Source organism: Phragmites australis, chromosome 21, assembly GCF_958298935.1.
Source record: "Phragmites australis chromosome 21, lpPhrAust1.1, whole genome shotgun sequence".
Lineage (NCBI taxonomy): Eukaryota > Viridiplantae > Streptophyta > Magnoliopsida > Poales > Poaceae > Phragmites > Phragmites australis.
This window is the reverse complement of record NC_084941.1, coordinates 24,757,927-24,775,134: the sequence shown is the minus strand read 5'-3', so window position 1 is coordinate 24,775,134 and position 17,208 is coordinate 24,757,927. Positions and strand designations below refer to the sequence as shown.

The 17,208-nt window shown below is 45.1% G+C and overlaps 1 protein-coding gene across 1 annotated transcript; it reads left to right on the top strand.

The window, feature by feature from the left end:
* Positions 1-1,039: 1,039 nt before the first annotated feature.
* On the top strand, positions 1,040-16,850 carry LOC133903270 (transcription factor NAI1-like). The gene is made up of 7 exons (XM_062344575.1): positions 1,040-1,103; positions 2,100-2,161; positions 2,304-2,687; positions 2,773-3,099; positions 3,391-3,444; positions 16,060-16,188; positions 16,803-16,850. The coding sequence occupies exons 1-7, from the start codon at positions 1,040-1,042 to the stop codon at positions 16,848-16,850; spliced, it is 1,068 nt and encodes a 355-aa protein (XP_062200559.1).
* The last annotated feature ends 358 nt before the right edge of the window (positions 16,851-17,208 follow it).

Sequence of the window (17,208 nt, the reverse complement as noted above, 5' to 3'; positions counted from 1 at the left end):
AAGCTGTCAGCATGCAGCATGGTGTGCTGGAATTAATGATCGATTCTTTTTCCAGAAAAAGAGGCTGCAACATGCGCAGTGAGTGTTCAGTGTTTCTGCATAAAGAAAGCCTCAGGTTGGATTAGCCGGCACACACATACGTGCTTCTATATTGCCGTGATTCTCTTCGAATCGAGGTAGATCATCTCTCCCTCTCTCTCTCTGAGTTTTCTAGAAATTATACATCATCGTTCTCGCCTCTCTCTCTCAATAGTCTTCTAGAAACTAGATATCAACTACGCAGTCTGCTTAAACCACATTTAGTATAATCAACTAAATGAATTTCAGTTCAACCCGAGACTAGCTAGTTACATGTACATCTCATAAAAACCAATGGACAAGATGTAAACAAACATTCACTGAACAATCAACTAAAAATTTAGGTACACTACAACTTAAATTTATGTAATCAGAAAGGACGGGGTACACTCAATTTTTATTCTGAAATACTCCAACTGGGAGTTCTTCAAGTGAAGAAAGTACATGCACATGCACATGCACATGCACATGCATGCTGGTCTCAACAATAAGATGACAGGGACGTCAGTTTGGAACAAGACAAAAATCTAATCAATATGCTTCTGCACAAAGCGTTGCATTGGCAAACTGCACTTGTCCAGCATTTTGACCAAATTAAACACACCCTGTCCATCTGTAAATAACGAGATCTTAATATGAAACTTAATAATCTCCTATGAGTTTTCATTCTTATGGTAAACAAATTATTTTCGTTCACCGAATTTAACAGTTTTACACGTTCGGATTTTTCATCAGGTCCAAGTACTTTCAGAATTTCATATATAAGGTGTGTAGTGTTAAATTATATAGGCTTGGGCCATTGTATTTAAATGATTCTAATAAATCTCAAAAGTCCGACATGTGAAAGGAGACTATAGTTATTAGTGAAGGTGGATGGAAACTAACTTAAGAGAAGTTTTCTCTTTTACCCTTTAGCTCATGAGGACTAGGCCCATGCTCACTCGTCTCACCTTGCCGGGCTATGGCCAAGACAAACGACACTTGCGTGAATAGTCTGTTGAAACTGGGTCTAGTTGCTTACGCAGGTATATCCTTCTTTTGTAGTTTTACATTTTTATTGCGTGAAAAAATGGTCAACACAATTACATACATAAAACAATCGTATCATATTTGAGCTGCCCAGTTTTCTCTCTATATATACCTACCGCCCATTGTCACCACAGAAACAATACAACAAATTAGGGTTTTACCTCTTCCTTTTTGCTGTGCCACCACAAGTAAACTATTCTATCCCATTATGCCAGCATGCACAGGCGGTCGGGAGACCAAGCCTCCAGAACCTGTTGCCCTTGAGATCATGCAATGGGAGAGGATGACTAAAGTTTTTGAGAAACGCTCAACTCAACTGCTCATGACTTGCTTCCTCTATGTCCTCTTCATCATCGTCTATTATATCATCATCACGGAAGCCTTTACGTCTCTCTTTGACATATGTGTAGCCTTATCAGTCCATATATGATTAGGCTGCTTTATAATTTTGTATTCATGATTTATTTAGGGATTAATCTAAACCTAAAAGTGTCTTTATAATAGTAGCATGGATCGGAATCCCAAAACTGGGATTCCAATATAATCATGCTTATTGAGGCTACCCACCCTAGCTCTAGTCAGTAGTTTAAGGTTAGCACATCTAAGAAGCATCAGACTAATTAATAAATTCGTTTTGTCATGCTAAACTCTGCTGCAATACTGTGTGCCTTACCTACGTATACATAAGAAACCTGCAGCAGGCTCCTCTCGTCTCCTTGCGGTATCAACAGCACAAGACACCAACAAGAAGGTATGGAGTATGGACGGCCCCAAATTCCAGTGCCAGTACTTAATTTGAGTTTTCACTTCTCTTTCTTGAAATTAAATTACCATTCTTCTTCGCATCGTCTTCTTTGTTGTCGTCGACGCGGTGGCGTATGTCGAGATTTTTCTGTGCTTGGCCAAGGCAACAAACTAATTTTCTGTGCAAGGTCTGGGCTCCAATGCATAAGCTTGGACGACACTGACTCTATACCATGGTTTTCGTACAGTATTGCACTCAGTATATCCCACTGAGATGGATTTCTCGGCTAATCAATGGCTGGCAGAACTGGTAAGAATCCAAATCGTCATGAAGGATAGCCATTTGCAGGCTAATCAATGTGCAATGCATTCGAATTCCATGTAGTTTTGCAGCTGAGAGGTGTTGAAACTGAATATATTGAAGCATGATGTTTCATTGGGTGTATACGTAGGAGATCGACGACGTTGGAGAGCTGGAGTTCGTCGACCCGCTGAGCATGCAGCAGCTCGCCGAATCCCTCGCCAACGAGCTCTGGAGCCATCCTCATCCAGAGCAGCAAGAACAACAATCCCCGACGGGCATCTCGTTCGTCGGGGACATGAAAAAGGGGGACTTCCGGACGGCTGTCGTTAGCGCAGGTGGAAGCAATGTCGGCGTGTTCTCCTTCGCCAACGACTCGTTGAACTTGTCGGCGCAACAACAAAGGCAGGAGAAGAGAGGTGGAAGGAAAGCGACCTCGAGCGTGCAGGAGCATGTCATCGCCGAGAGGAAGCGGCGGGAGAAAATGCAGCAGCAGTTGGCCACGCTCGCGTCCATCATCCCCGACATCACCAAGGTGAGCCACCAGCCAGCTACCTACCTAGATATGCTCTGTCGGCGATCACAACAAGGTGGCTAATGCCGTCAGAGATTGTCCACAGACGGACAAGGTGTCCCTCCTGGGCAGCACCATCGAGTACGTGCACCACCTCCGGGACAGGCTCAAGGCCCTGCAGGACCAGAGCACCGGCAGCAGCACGGCGGAGTGCATTGGAGGCAGTCAGCGCGATGACAAGGAGGCGGCGGTGAGCCCAAAGATGGAGGCGGACATGCAGGGGACGACGGTTCTGCTGAGGGTGGTGTGCCGGGAGAAGAAGGGGCTGCTGGTGATGCTGCTCACGGAGCTGGAGAAGCACGGTCTCTCCATCGTCAACGCCAACGTCGTGCCGTTCGCTGAGTCGTCGCTCAACATTACCATCACGGCACAGGTACCTACGGTGCTCTCCCATTTGCTTTGTTTTTACCATCATTGCTTAGGATTGTACGTAGATTTTTTTTTTTTTACCTCAAGGGACCTTATATAAAAGTCCTCTAACTACAACACTTTGGCACAAATACATTCTCTCAATTGTAGTACGACGATGTAGGCCTTGTTGAGAATGCAGCAATTTCATATGAATTATTAGTACAAATACACAGCACCTCCAAAACACATTATTCTGATTGGTCAATTATATATATCAATGACGTTTTTTGTCCTTTTCTACTTATGCACGCAGATCGAAGATGGGTCTTCCACCACAGTTGAACTTGTGAAGTCTCTAAATGTAGCTGTGAGAAATTTTTATGGTCATCGGGAGGGATCGCGTATGCTAGCGCACGATGGCACAATATATATAGTCTCTGATCTCCCAACGGATGCTTGATTTGGTTGGTACTCGCCAAGCTCCCGCCACAACCACCTGTCCTTGTCTCCTGCACTTCAATTCCCGCATCTATACCATGCACTTGTAACTCTTTACCACTGTGGTTGTACTAACACTTCCTTGACCCCTACACCCTCCTCCAGACTCATAACTATATATGATTAAAATATAGTTGTACCTGTCATACAACTGTAGTAACTTAATCTATATGGTTATAATTTGCCCGTACGTCGTTCTATTTTATTTTCCATGAACGAGGCAATGCTTTCCACGGGACCCCCTCCCTTTCCTATTTCAACGCCCGATTTGGCTTCCCCGTGATTCTACTATCTACTGCAAGTGTATGTATGAAAACTCCTGACTACAGAAATGAGCTTATATATCGGTCTATCATTAGTGGTTACTAATGGGTTGGTAGTGATGTGATATCTGCTAGTTCATAAGTCGTGCGGGAAGAATCTGTTATCGTGGCTTATAAACCGGCAGTGATAAGGGTCATTACAGCCGGCCGATAGCTTAAACCAACACTGATGCCCAGCTCCATCATCACTACCGGCTGAAGCCACAGACCAGCAGTGATACTGGAGAATCACTGCCGGCTGGTGGTATGAGCCGGCAGTGATATGTATAGTATAAAATAGTGGTCCTTTCTCTCCTAAGCTCGAGCACAATACCGTCTTTTTGGTCCCGGCGACCTTCCTCGCCCTCACCGACGCACCACCGCTTCTGAGCCCTCTCCGTCCAATTCCATTGCTCAGTGAGCTTCACAATGCCACACCTAATCTTTTTGCACACGCTAGTTCGATCGTAGCCCGCATCGCCTAGTGCTCCGCGTAAGCCGTCCAGCCGCTACCGCGAGCTCGCCCACCTCCCCGACGAACTCTGGGCCGTGAGCTGCCTCTACCCGAGCCAAACGCACGGTGAGCTTCACCGCCGTCTAGGGAACCTCGCTCCCCCTTCCCTTCCACTCTCTCCATCTACAGTGTGCCACCGCCGTTGGCCTAGCTCCACTGCCTGCCATGGTCACCGCTGGCCATGCTTGCCGCCGTACATGTCGCCGCTGACCTCTCAAACGAGTTCGCCACAGTGCGTTGAGTATTTTGGTACCCCTCCCCGGCCAAGCTCCACCGCCGTTCGCTACCGGCGATAGGTCAAAGTTAGTCAACAGCGATCGGAAAATCCAGAAAATTCTGAAAGGAATATTAGTTGTATTGATAAATCGATTGAAATAATCTATAATTTGTAGTATAATATCTAGAGCTCAGAAAAAATATGAAACAAAGTTTGTTACTTTTGTTTTGTCATGATTTACATGATAAAAATACATGCATGCATGAAATGTTCATTGAAATACCTCTAGTTCATTAAATATGTTGTAACTTATTAATCCATAATTAAATCTTGAAATATTCAAAATTAGTCAATCAAATTTTGTTAATCTTCTTTTGTCATGCTCTGTACAGGAAAAATATATTTCAAGCATGAAATGCTTGTTTAGCACTAATTATTTGTTAATCTTGATTAAGCCTTTTAAACTTGATTAGTTTCTACATAAATTAATAAAAATCATAAAATATGAAACTAATTTTTTAGGTCTTCTCTATGTGTACCTTACACTATAAAAATACATTTTGCTATGTTGAGTACTTCCCTCATGTGATTTTGTTTGAACTACCTCATTTAATTTTGGATTTAAAAATAGCAAGCATGTAATTTGGTTAATTAGGTTGGCAAATGAACTCCAATTCATGTGATTCTTCCTCTACTGCATTCATAACCTCATGCACTACATCTCTACCAAATTTTATGTCGTTTGGATCACATCTCATGACATTTCATTCATTGTCATTTCGATGCACTTTATCGCTATTTAGAGAACGACATTGCAGAGTGTCACGAGGTTGATCCCGAGGGTGAATGTGCTGTTTAATTTTGATAAGCTATAGCTATATGTATTTCATGCATATAAGGGTTGAATACTAATGAAAATTTCTACGGATTGCACCAACAAACACTCATCGGAATTAGACGCGAACACATACAAAAGGCGGCTCCTCCAACTCGGGCCAATTGCTGATAGGAGATGGCGAGGTAATTTATTTGTTGGTGATTGCAAAATCTTCTAGATGTTATAAATTTGGATTTACAATAATGATATAGTTGTAGATGGACAGAAGATGGATGTACGATGCGAGCTGTGTGAACACAGAGTACAAGAACAGTGTGGAGTATTTCCTGGTAGCAGCTGCGGTGCGCAAGTCAAATACACAGTATCAATACATGTGTTGTTCATGCATCGATTGTGAGAATAAGAAGTAGTTTTCCACCACCCAGCAGATACATTCACACTTAATGCCAAGGGGCTTTATGCCTGGCTATACCCGTTGTACTGAGCACGGTGAATCTGAGATCGTATAGGAAGGGCAATATATTGGTAGAGAAGATGAAGACTTGTGCACCGATATACCGACTGATGAATACACTGATATGTCACCTGATAGAGATACGTTGGTCGATGATGATCTAGAGGAGATGTTGGCCAACGCCGACGCCAATGATCTGGAGCAGATGTTGCGCAATGGGAGGGAAACTTCACCAATGAAAGAGAGTTTCAAAAGTTTCAGCGTATAGTAGAGGACTCTAAAACACCGTTGTTCCAGAGCTGCGAGAAGGAGCACACAAAGTTGCATACCGTGCTTTCACTGCTACAATTGAAGGCAAATAATGGGTGGTCTGATACAAGCTTCACAGAGTTGTTACTGTTCTTGAATAAATTGCTCCCAAAGGGAAATGTGTTGCAAGAAAACACGTACTGGACTAAGCAGGTTATGTGCCCATTGGGGTTGGAAGTGCAGAAAATCGTTTTGTCATCAATAAGCCAAAACCCACTTAGGGGGCCTAGATGCACTTTCAATGTCCAAACGATTGCATGTTGTATCACGGAGAGCAAGCAGACTTGGAAGCGTGTCTCGTCTGTGGTGCAGCACGGTACAAGCGTGACAGTGATGATATAGATGGTGAAGGAAAGAAGAAAAGGCCTCCTGTCAAGGTGATATGGTATTTTCCCATAGTCTCCTATTTCGAGCGTTTATTCACGAACAAAAGGCATGCCAAACTGATGTGATGGCACGCCGAGGAGCGCAAGAATGATGGAATGCTGAGACACCCCGCTGATTATATGTAGTGGAGAAACATCAATAAGAAATACAAGAAGCCTTTTGCAAAGGATGTGAGAAATATAAGATTTGGGTTGAGTACGGATGGGATGAATCCATTCGGCAACATGAACAGCAGTCATAGCACTTGGCCTGTGACTCTATGTTTCTATAACCTTCCTCGTTGGTTGTGTATGAAGCGAAGGTACATTATGATGCCGGTTCTAGTACCAGGGCCAAGGCAACCTGGTAATGATATCGATGTCTACCTGAAACCATTAATGAAAGATCTTGTAATACTCCGGAATGATGGTGTGTAGATATAGGATGCATACAAAAGAGAGAACTTCACCCTACGCGCAATGCTGTTCGTAACAATCCAGGATTAGCCAGCCCTTGGCAACCTATGGGGCCAGACTGTCAAAGGCTACCGTGTATGCATGCATTGCTTGGATGAAACAGAGAGCTTGTGGCTGAAGAACAGCCAAAAAATGGTGTACCTAGGTCACCGTAAATTTCTTCATAAGGATCACTCGTACCACAGCAACATGCGAGCTTTTGATGGGAAAGTTGAGACTCAATCACCTCCTAAGCATCGCACTGGGAGACAGGTATATGAGATGGTAAAGAGACTTAGGGTTTTCCTTGGAAAGGGATGAGGGAGTACATCGGTTCCAAATTCTAATCTTAGAGCTCCTATGTTCAAAAAGAAATCTGTTTTTTATAACTTAGCTTATTCGCCGGATTTGGTGGTTCGACACGCAATCGATGTCATGCACATTGAGAAGAATGTGTGTGATAGCTTGATTGGTACATTTCTAGACATACCTGGCAAAACAAAGGATACTCTCCAAGCATGGAAGGACCTAAAATGTTTGAAACTCAGACAGGATCTACATCCTGAAGATATGCAAGAAGATGACAAATATCTAGCTCCCGCTAGCAATAGTCTGAGTAAGGCATAGAAAATTGTAATGTGCAAGTGCTTGTATGGAATCAAAGTTCTATCCGGTTACTCCGCCAACATAAAGAGACTAGTAAAGATGAAAGATTTGAAATTAACTGGCATAAAGTCTCATGATTATCATGTGATGATGACAGATGCTTCCCATTACAATTAGAGGTATTTTTCCACCGAAGGTCCGAAACCCAATCATAAAGTTATATTCATTCTGTAATGTGATATCACAGAAGGTCATCGATCTGACCAAGCTAGATAAGTTGCAGGAAGACATGGTTGAGACTCTATCACAGTTTGAGACATGTTTCCCTCCATCGCTTTTTGATATCATGGTGCATCTCATTGTTCATATTGTGAAGAAGATACGGATTCTTGGCCCCATGTTTCTGCATTTGATGTACCCTTTTGAGAGGTTCATGGGAGTTCTGAAGAAATATGTTACTAACCGAAATCAACTGGAAGGCTGCATGGCCAAAGGCTGGAGAACCGAGGAGATCATTGATTTCTGCATCGACTACATAAATCTTAAATCGATTTTTGTGCCTGTATCTCGCCATGAGGGGAGGCTATAGGGGAAAGGGACGATAGGTGCAAACTCATTCCGCACTAATGACCCTGTTTCATTCACGCAAGCACATTTCACAATTCTACAACAATCAGTTGTAGTGGACCCATATGTCGAAGAACACCAGAATATGCTACACACCAAAAACCCAGGAAAGTCCAATGTTTGGATCGTGCGAGAGCACCGAGATTATTTTGGCACCTGGTTACGTAGATAGGTGATGGATAAGCAGATAGAGTATGCTCAGTTGAATGTGTTGGCTCACAGACCGTCAGCTACAATCCTCACATTACAAGGATATGACATAAATGGCTATACATTTTTATACAAGAGCTCAAGATAATAAGAGTGCCAACCAAAATAGCGGCGTCCATATAGATGCCTACAACCGCATTGGAAATAGGGAGACCTAATACGGATTCATAGGAGAGATTTGGGAGCTCGACTATGGAGTGTTAAAGATTCCTCTTTTCCGGTGCCAATGGGTCAGAATCCCAGGGGGCATGAAGATCGACAAGTACGGTATGACTACAGTGGACCAAAAACTCGTTGGATATACCGAAGAATCATTAGTACATGCGAATGATGTTATGCAAGTCTTCTATGTAAAGGACCCAGACTCGGCCAACAAGGAGGTGCGCCACGTTGTTCTTCAAGGAAAAAGAAGGACTGTTGGAGTGGAGAATGTTGTTGATGAGGAAGACTACAATCAATTCGATGTGCTAGCTCCTTTTAGAGAGGACGTCGACCTAGGTCTCATGTTAGACGCTGACGAACCTCCCTATGTTCGTCGTGATCATAATGAAGGGCGAATCGTTAAGACAAAGTAGCTAAATTGTAATCATTGTTATGTATTAATAAAGGTGTCTGTACTATTTATTTACATTAGCTATAGTTATGTGTATATTTCTTTTCATTTTTTAATGATTTAAAATATTTATCTATGAAATTAAGATATATAGGAAGTTCCAATTATATTTTTAAAACTAATTATCAAGCTCCAACAATATTTATTTTCCATTTTTATTGAATTACAACAGTTAACCATGAAATTTAGGTATATAGCAAACTTAATTTTGGTATATAGCAAGTTCAAATTAAATTAAATATGTATTAGGATTGGGGGTCAAAAGAATGTAGATAGTACGATCACCATCGAATACACTTGAGTAGCATGGCGGCTAGTTTGTTCGGCCCAGCTAGGGCCAGACGTCGCAGCTCCGATGCTTGTGCTCAGAACCAAAAAATTTTGTGCCTCACAGCGCGCCTGGGGGGGGGGGTTCACTGCCGGCAGGTTTCATGGCCCGACAGTGAATCCCCCCTTCACCGCCAGCACAAATTTGAGCCATCAGTGAAGTTCACTGCCAGCTCAAATTTGTGCTGGCAGTGAAGGTGGGGGTTTCACTACCGGCTAACGTTATGAGCCGGCAGTGAATCCCCCCTTCACTGCCAGCACACATGTTTGTGTCGGCAGTGAAGGGCACCCCTATATAACCGTATAACCGATGCGCCGCATTCTCCCTCCAGACTTAGAAATTTTTTCCCCTTCTGCCGAATTGCCACCCAAGCCGTCCTCAAGCATCGCCACCTCTGCCATGTCATCGCCACACCGTCAAAGGACCATGAGCCCGCACCAACGACCCCGAGCCCGCCGTCCCAACCCTCCTCGACGCCATCGCTGTCCTCCTCCCCGACGCCACCCCTGTGCTCCACCCCGGCGCCATCCCCGTCTCTCTCCTGAGGCCTTCGCTGAGGAGCAGCACCTAGTCACTACCATCTCCTCCCCCTCCATTGCTGTCACCCATGCCGACGACCCTGTCATCCCGCCCCCCTCTGTCTCCTCCCCCTTGGTCTAGGTATGTCGCGATGTCCTCTGTTTCGCGGATTCGAAACTTTCTTTCGAATTTGTATTTATATAACTGCGTATGTAATATTTGTGGACGTGCCAGTATACAAAGTATACTAGAGACAGGAGAATGTAATAATCGAACCATGTAAACTTTATTCATTCATGTCGAAATCATAAAGTACAGTTTCTCATTATACATTTTACTCCACAACGCACACACTATCTGACTTTTTCATATTCTTTGGCGATTGCTTTGTCTTGGTTCCCGAGGTTTCGTGAAGCCCACAGTTTAATTATGCCTATCCGCGAGCTACCTCTGATTAAGCTGCGCTGGTAGTCATCCTATCGAGGTCATCTCTGAGTCTGCAAGGCTGTAGTCACACGTGACACAGACCAACCAAAGTAAGCTTTAGAAACAAAAGCAGTACAGAAGACAGGATAACAGCCTAGAATGAGCTTTTTGGACTGTTTATGTATCCCCGGTCATCATTAGCCACGTAGGCCTCAGAATTGTGTTTATATGAAGAGGTGGGTAGGAGCACGGCACGACGCGTAGCTTCGACCAGAAGCGGCATTGTGGCCACAACCGGAGCTCTGACGCCATGCTTGACTCACTAACTCCCACCTCGGGGGCCTCGAACTTGTCCTCATCGGCCAACTGAAGGCAACATGCCACGAAGGCAAAAGCCACACAAGCAACAGCCACAAAGGCGTGGATGATCACTTTTGGGCCACAGAGGCTCCAGCCAAAAAGGCACATATTTTGGTGAGCCACAAAGGCGATAACCACACAGGTAGGGTAACAATGTTAGCCGGCAATCAGGGAGCCACAAAGGCAATATAACAGTGTTAACCGCCAGCCACATAGGCAAATATTGCAACTCAGCATAAGATAGCCATCACCAAACAGAGAGGACACAAACACATCAGGCCCATCAGAGACAAAGGCCAAGCCACATGATCAGGTGGTGCAATGGTCAGCAAGGTGACCATCAACAATAACTAACCTCATAGCAATCAAACAGGCAAAAATGAGCAACTTTATCAGGTCACCGCCAGATCAGAAAGGGCTAAACATTGCTCTTATTAGGAATGCCATGTCAGGCTTCATCATCTGACAACGGCAAAGGAAGCCAACGCCCAACATCAATCCATATCGGCAATGGGAGATCCATTACAAAGCTAACAAATGGTAGGATATCAGTAGCATGGCTATAAATGAAGCACTAACCATCAACATCTCATAAATCAATATGCCCAAGCACCACCAGCAGTTAACAGTATCAGGCAGCACAGCCATCAGCAGTACCATTAAGCAATGATCAAAGCAAGGGCAAGCAAGAACAAGCCTCATCAGCGAGCATCAAACCTTATACTCCGCAATCAACTATCAATGAACATCAGAATTCATGTGGCTCGAGGTTGCGTGAGAGGATAAGGAGAAAGGAATTCATAGAGGTGACGCCAGCTCAGGGAAGACACAGAGGTGGCCTGGGCCCACACCACAGAGAGAGGGGCGGCTCGGCTCGGTGTGGTGCAGCGTGGCACGATGCGACACAGGGAGAGCAGGTGGTGGTGTGTGCGAGAAGAAGAACAGGGTCTGGTGTGGCTCGAGGTTGCGTGAGAGGATAAGGAGAAAGGAACTGGGCCCTGGGTTGGCTCGGTGGCAGGGAAGAAGGAGAGGGAAGAAAGGCCAGGCTGGCCCCAAAAGGCAGAAGGCCTGCCAAGATACCCTTTTTTTTCTTTTTCTTTTATGTATATGAGTATACGCTGGTGCAAATATACATCAAAATATCATCGTACAAATGCCGCCCACCAAGTTGAGCTCGCACGAGGAACAGGAGGAAGGGTTCGACTTAGTGCCCATAAACTTGAAGGAATAAAACTGCTGCCGAGTATCACCCCAGAGCTTTTCGCTGCATCCGCTGTGAAGAGCCAGCCAAGACTGATCAATTTTTACATGCGGCGAACAGGCGCACCGCTCCTCAAAAGAGGCATATCAACTCTACTGCGGCCTTGGGAGGCGCCAGCTAGTATTGGTTGAAAAGGATATGACTTTGCTGTGACCTTAGGAGGTGCCAGCCAGCGTTGTCACAACACACAGAGGACTCCACTGCGACCTTGGGAGGTGCCAGCCAGTAGGGACCTCTTGAGAAATTTTATCAACTCTATTGCAACCATGTAACAGCCACGGTGCCAGCCAATAGGGTTGAAGGGTGTCACAGTTCCATGTGGACCGCACTGGCACACTTCACTGCTCCCGAAAAATCCTCAGTTGCGGCGAAACTTGGTGCCACTTCCAAGAGGATCCTTGATTCCACTGCGACCTTGGGAGGTGCCAGCTAGTGAGGGTGATGAATGATTAAAGGGCTCCATTGTGACCTTGGGAGGTGCCAGCCAGCGAAATCAAATACTTCACAGATCCGTAAACACAAAGATGGTGTACTTCTCTACTTCATGAAGCTGCAAGAGCTGTGAAAACATGGTTATCTGATAATAAAGGGGAAATGCATACTAACAACCCTGTTTGATGCATTTGATGTTTTGAAATATGGGCTTTTCTTGTGTCACCGAGCTATGAGGTGACCCCAAGATACAGCCACAAGAGACTCTTTCCTCCGGAGACGACGAAGAGTCATGACAATTGCATTTAATTGTTTGACACATCAGTGTACGTGTGAAGAACATATGTTTGAAAGTGCTTCTGAAAACGATGGGGGTTCCCCAAAAATGCCTCCTCAGCTAGAGCACGCTGACAATCCCATACTCCTGGGGGGCTGTATTTGTGAATGGCATGGATCAAAGATGGGTAGGAAGCGAGATGTAGCATTGTTGCCTCCATTTTCTACGAGGGTGGTGAACGATGGTTACTCTCTGGCATTCGCAGTCTTCATGCCACCTATCGATGATGGCTTTACTTGCACATTTTTGGTACTTCTCCCTTAAAATTGGGAGGATTTTGACTGGATGACACCTTCGAATGGGTGTTTTAAACATTAGTTAACCTTCGTTGGGTATTTGAATTTGCTTGGACTTGAGCTTGATCTTGGGATTGCGAATGCCTTTGATATCCCACCATTCATGCTCTGTGGTACTAAACCTTGCGGGCAACTTTTGGTGTAACAAGGCCCTTGTTTTGATCACGTCGGGGTGGCAAGAAGCTGCACACATACCCACGACTTGTGTCGGGAAGGTAGCCCTCTCTTGCTCTTCTCCTATAGTCATCCCCGGGTGAACTTATGCTGGGGTGGAAGAGTACAGGATTAACAACGGCTGGTCGCTTTAGAGGCAGAATGAGTCAGCCTTGACGCCCAAGCGTAGACAGAGACACATGTGTCTTTTGTGCAGTGTGTGTTTATTATCACAGATTAAAACTATCATAAAACTTCATACATTTCTGGAGGTGAGTCCTGCAAGTAGCCATACCCTGAAATCGCAACTCGACGATAGGTAGAAAGGCAATGATTATTGTTGGGTGGATCGACACCCTTTATTCTATAAAACTTGTACTGAGCCTCAGAGTTCTCCCTTTTCAATGTTGATCCATGGGGAATGGAGGACAGCTTTAAGCGAAATACTTTTTAAGAAAGCGACCATTAATAGGGGGCATTGGACGAATGCCTTCTTGATTAATGAGCTGATAGGCACCTCCGTCATAGACCTGTTCTACAACGTAGGGCCCCTCCCTGTTCGGCTCAAATTTACCCTTGCTTTTGCCAGTGAGAATGACCGGGTGCCTCAAAATGAGTACTAACTCGCCCTTCCTGAACACACGAGGTTTTACAAGCTTGTCATATTCTCAGATCATGTTTTGTCGATAGAACAGTAAATTTTGGAGAGCGTTGAGGCGTTCTTCTTCAAGGGCGTCTAGCTCTTGGAGTCAAAGGTGAACTCTTTCGTCTTGTGTGATTTCACTGTGTATGGCAATCCGTAGCGCGGGAAGCTCCAGCTCTAGTGGTAAAACAGCCTCCATGCCGAAGACAAGTGAGTAGGGTGTCGATTGTGTGGGGGTACAAACGGTGACCCGATACGCCCATAATGCTTTGAAGAGACGGTCATGCCAATCCCTCTAGTGTTTTGTGGCTATCTTTTCAAGAATGCCCACGAGGGTCTTATTAAAAGCTTCAGCCAAGCCGTTGGCCTGAGGGTAATACCCTGTGGAATAGTTCCATTGAATCTTGTATTTTTCAGCGAACTTGTAGATCTTACTTGACTTGAAAGATAGTCCGTTGTCGGAGGTGATGCGATTAGGAACTCCGAAATGATAGATGATGTTACGCTCGAGGAAGTTAATGACATTGTCATATTTCACCTCCCTCAAATGAATTGCTTCCGCCCACCTGGAGAAATAATTAGTGGCGGCGAGAATGAACTGCTGCCCTTTAGAAGAGGGCAGCTCCATTTTGCCAATTATATCAATACCCTAGGCGTCAAAGGGCCAAGAGGGTATAGTCGAGTGTAACGGAACTGGGGGACGATGCTTGAAGTCCCCGTATATCTGGCAGTCATAGCAAGACCATGCCACTTGAATATAGTCAGTCATCATACCGGGCCAATAGCCTCCTGAAAGCTTAAGGCTATGGTACATCTTTGGCCCACTCTGATGACCACCGCAAACACCTGCATGTACTTCGTTTAGGGCTTTGTCGGCCTCGCTGCGGGACAGGCATCGAAAAGGCATTCATGCCCATAAGATCGTCGATACAAGACTCCCGCTTTGTATATGTACGAAGGGAGTCGCCTTTGCAATTGGCGTCTTGAAATGGGGTCACTTGGCAGACCACCATGCTTAAAATAATCTAAGAAAGGCTTGCGCCAATCTTGTTCATCAACTTTGGTAGTCACCATGGTGTTCACTTCGTGGTCTTCGGGGAGGAGCTCGAGCACGGCCGGTAGAAGCCATCTCTCTTCGACCTTCACTTCTGCTTGCCCATCGGGTAATACAAGGCCTGCAGCTAGCTTTGCAAGAGTGTCCGCTGAAGCGTTCTTGCTTCGAGGGACGTGTATGATATGTATGAGCTCAAATTTCTCCATGAGCTTGTGAGTGGCTTCCCAATATGGGACTAACTCAGGTTTACGCACTTCATAGACTCCATTAACCTCTCTCACAATGAGCTGAGAATCTCCATACGCGTGAAGAATGTGTATCTCCATGGATAATGCGAGAAGAAGCCCGAAGATGAGGGCCTCGTACTCGGCTTCATCGAGAAGAATGTGAATACTTCTTCGTCGAGGAGTTTCGTGACTAAGGGTGAATCATCCAGAACGGGATGCGCCGCTAGAAAGTTAACTAAAGCTTGCCCTTTAACGGCTTTCTGCAGAACGGACGTGATGTCATACTCCATCATTAGCAATGCCCACTTTCCAACCCTACCTACAAGGGCGGGTTGACTAAGAACGTACTTTATAGGGTTCGCTCTCGCAATAAGCTGGACCTCATGTGCTAGCAAGTAGTGCCGTAGCTTCTTGAGCGCAAAGATTAGTGCTAAGCAAAGTTTTTCAATGGGGGAGTAATTACATTCAGCTCCGACCATGGTTCTGCTTAGATAGTAGCATGCGACTTCCTTTTCTTCATCGTTAATCTGCCTAAGAAGGGCACCGACAGAAGCATGTGTGCTGCAATGTATAAAATGAGAGGCCGCCCTTTGATAGGGGCCATCAGCATGAGTCGATGAAGCAAATATTGCTTGATGCTGTCAAAGGCGTTTTGGCATTGCTCGTCCCAAATGAACGGTGCATCTTTCTTCATGAGTTTGGAGAAGGGCTGAATTTGCCCTGACAGATTAGAGATAAAGCGTCTTATGTACACTAGTTTTCCCTTCAAGGACTTGAGTCCTTTTAAATTTTCCGGTGGAGGCATCTTGAGGATCGCCTTTATCTTCTTAGGCTTGATTTCAATGCATCGGTGGCAGATGATGAAGCCTAGGAAAAAGCCGGATTGCACGGCGAAGGCACATTTGAGTGGGTTCATCTTGAGTTGGTTCTTGCGCAGTCTCTCGAATACGACGCGCAAATCTTCTTTATGACGCTCACGCTCTCGGGTCTTGACCACCAAGTCATCGATGTAGTATTCTACGGACTAGTGGATGAGGTCATCAAAGATGATCGTCATGGCGCGCTGGTATGTAGCACCTGTATTTTTCAAACCAAAGGGCATTACTGTATAGTAAAAATTACCCTTCGGGGTCCTGAATGCTATGTCGATGGCGTTGTGTGGATCCATCTTGATTTGGTTATAGCCGGAGAACCCATCCATGAAAGAGAGGGCTCTAAAACCTGTAGTAGCGTCAATCACTAATTCGGTGATCAGAATAGGAAAGTCGTCTTTCGGGCAAGTGCAATTCAGGTCACAAAAGTCTACATAGACCCGGACCTGTCCGTTCTTCTTCATTACTAGTACAATATTAGCGAGCCACCGAGGATATTGCACCTCTTTGATGAACCCCGCTTTAATCAACTTATCAACCTCGGCAATGATGTCATCCTGTAATTCCAGGCGGAAACGATGTGAATGCTGTTTAATGGGACAAAATTGCGGATCTATTGCTAATTTATGAGTAGCAACATATGGGTCAAGACCCGACATTTCTTTATACGGCCATGCAAAATAATCTTGATATTTCATTAAAAATTGCTTATAATCTTCGCGCTCTTCGAGTGAGAGCGTAGCACTTACAAAAGTGGGGTGAGGATCATTCTCACTCCCGAGATTAATCTCTACAAACTCATATACAGTTTGCTGCCCGCCGTCCTCCAACTGGTAAGGAGCCGGGGCAGCATTGAGGGTTTCCCCATGATGAACTGGCGTCACTTTGTGTATTTTGGCCAAGAGGTATTGCTCATCTCTCAAGCCATACCACGCATTAGCAGCAGCATAGAACGATCAGGGCTGATGAGGGACTTCATATATCTCGATCAAGTCCTTTTCATCGGAAGACATTTCATCATCATCATCATCATGGCCCCAGTCTTCACCTGCACAAATAGCATTACATGTGATGAATTCGGGATCATAATCATCTTCTTCATTGCTCTCATACAAGGCGAAGGGACGGTAGCCGAGTCCGTACCTAGTACGAGGGAGACGACCCTTCTTTACGAGTCGCTTGGACTGGCTCAACCATTCTTCACACACATTGGG

Bases quoted from the DNA above. Each gene is read 5' to 3' on its own strand.
- LOC133903270 (XM_062344575.1), top strand. From the start codon at position 1,040: ATGGCCAAGACAAACGACACTTGCGTGAATAGTCTGTTGAAACTGGGT. The intron at 2,162-2,303 runs GTAAGAATCCAA...GTGTATACGTAG, and splicing joins ATCAATGGCTGGCAGAACTG to GAGATCGACGACGTTGGAGA. The intron at 2,688-2,772 runs GTGAGCCACCAG...GATTGTCCACAG, and splicing joins TCATCCCCGACATCACCAAG to ACGGACAAGGTGTCCCTCCT.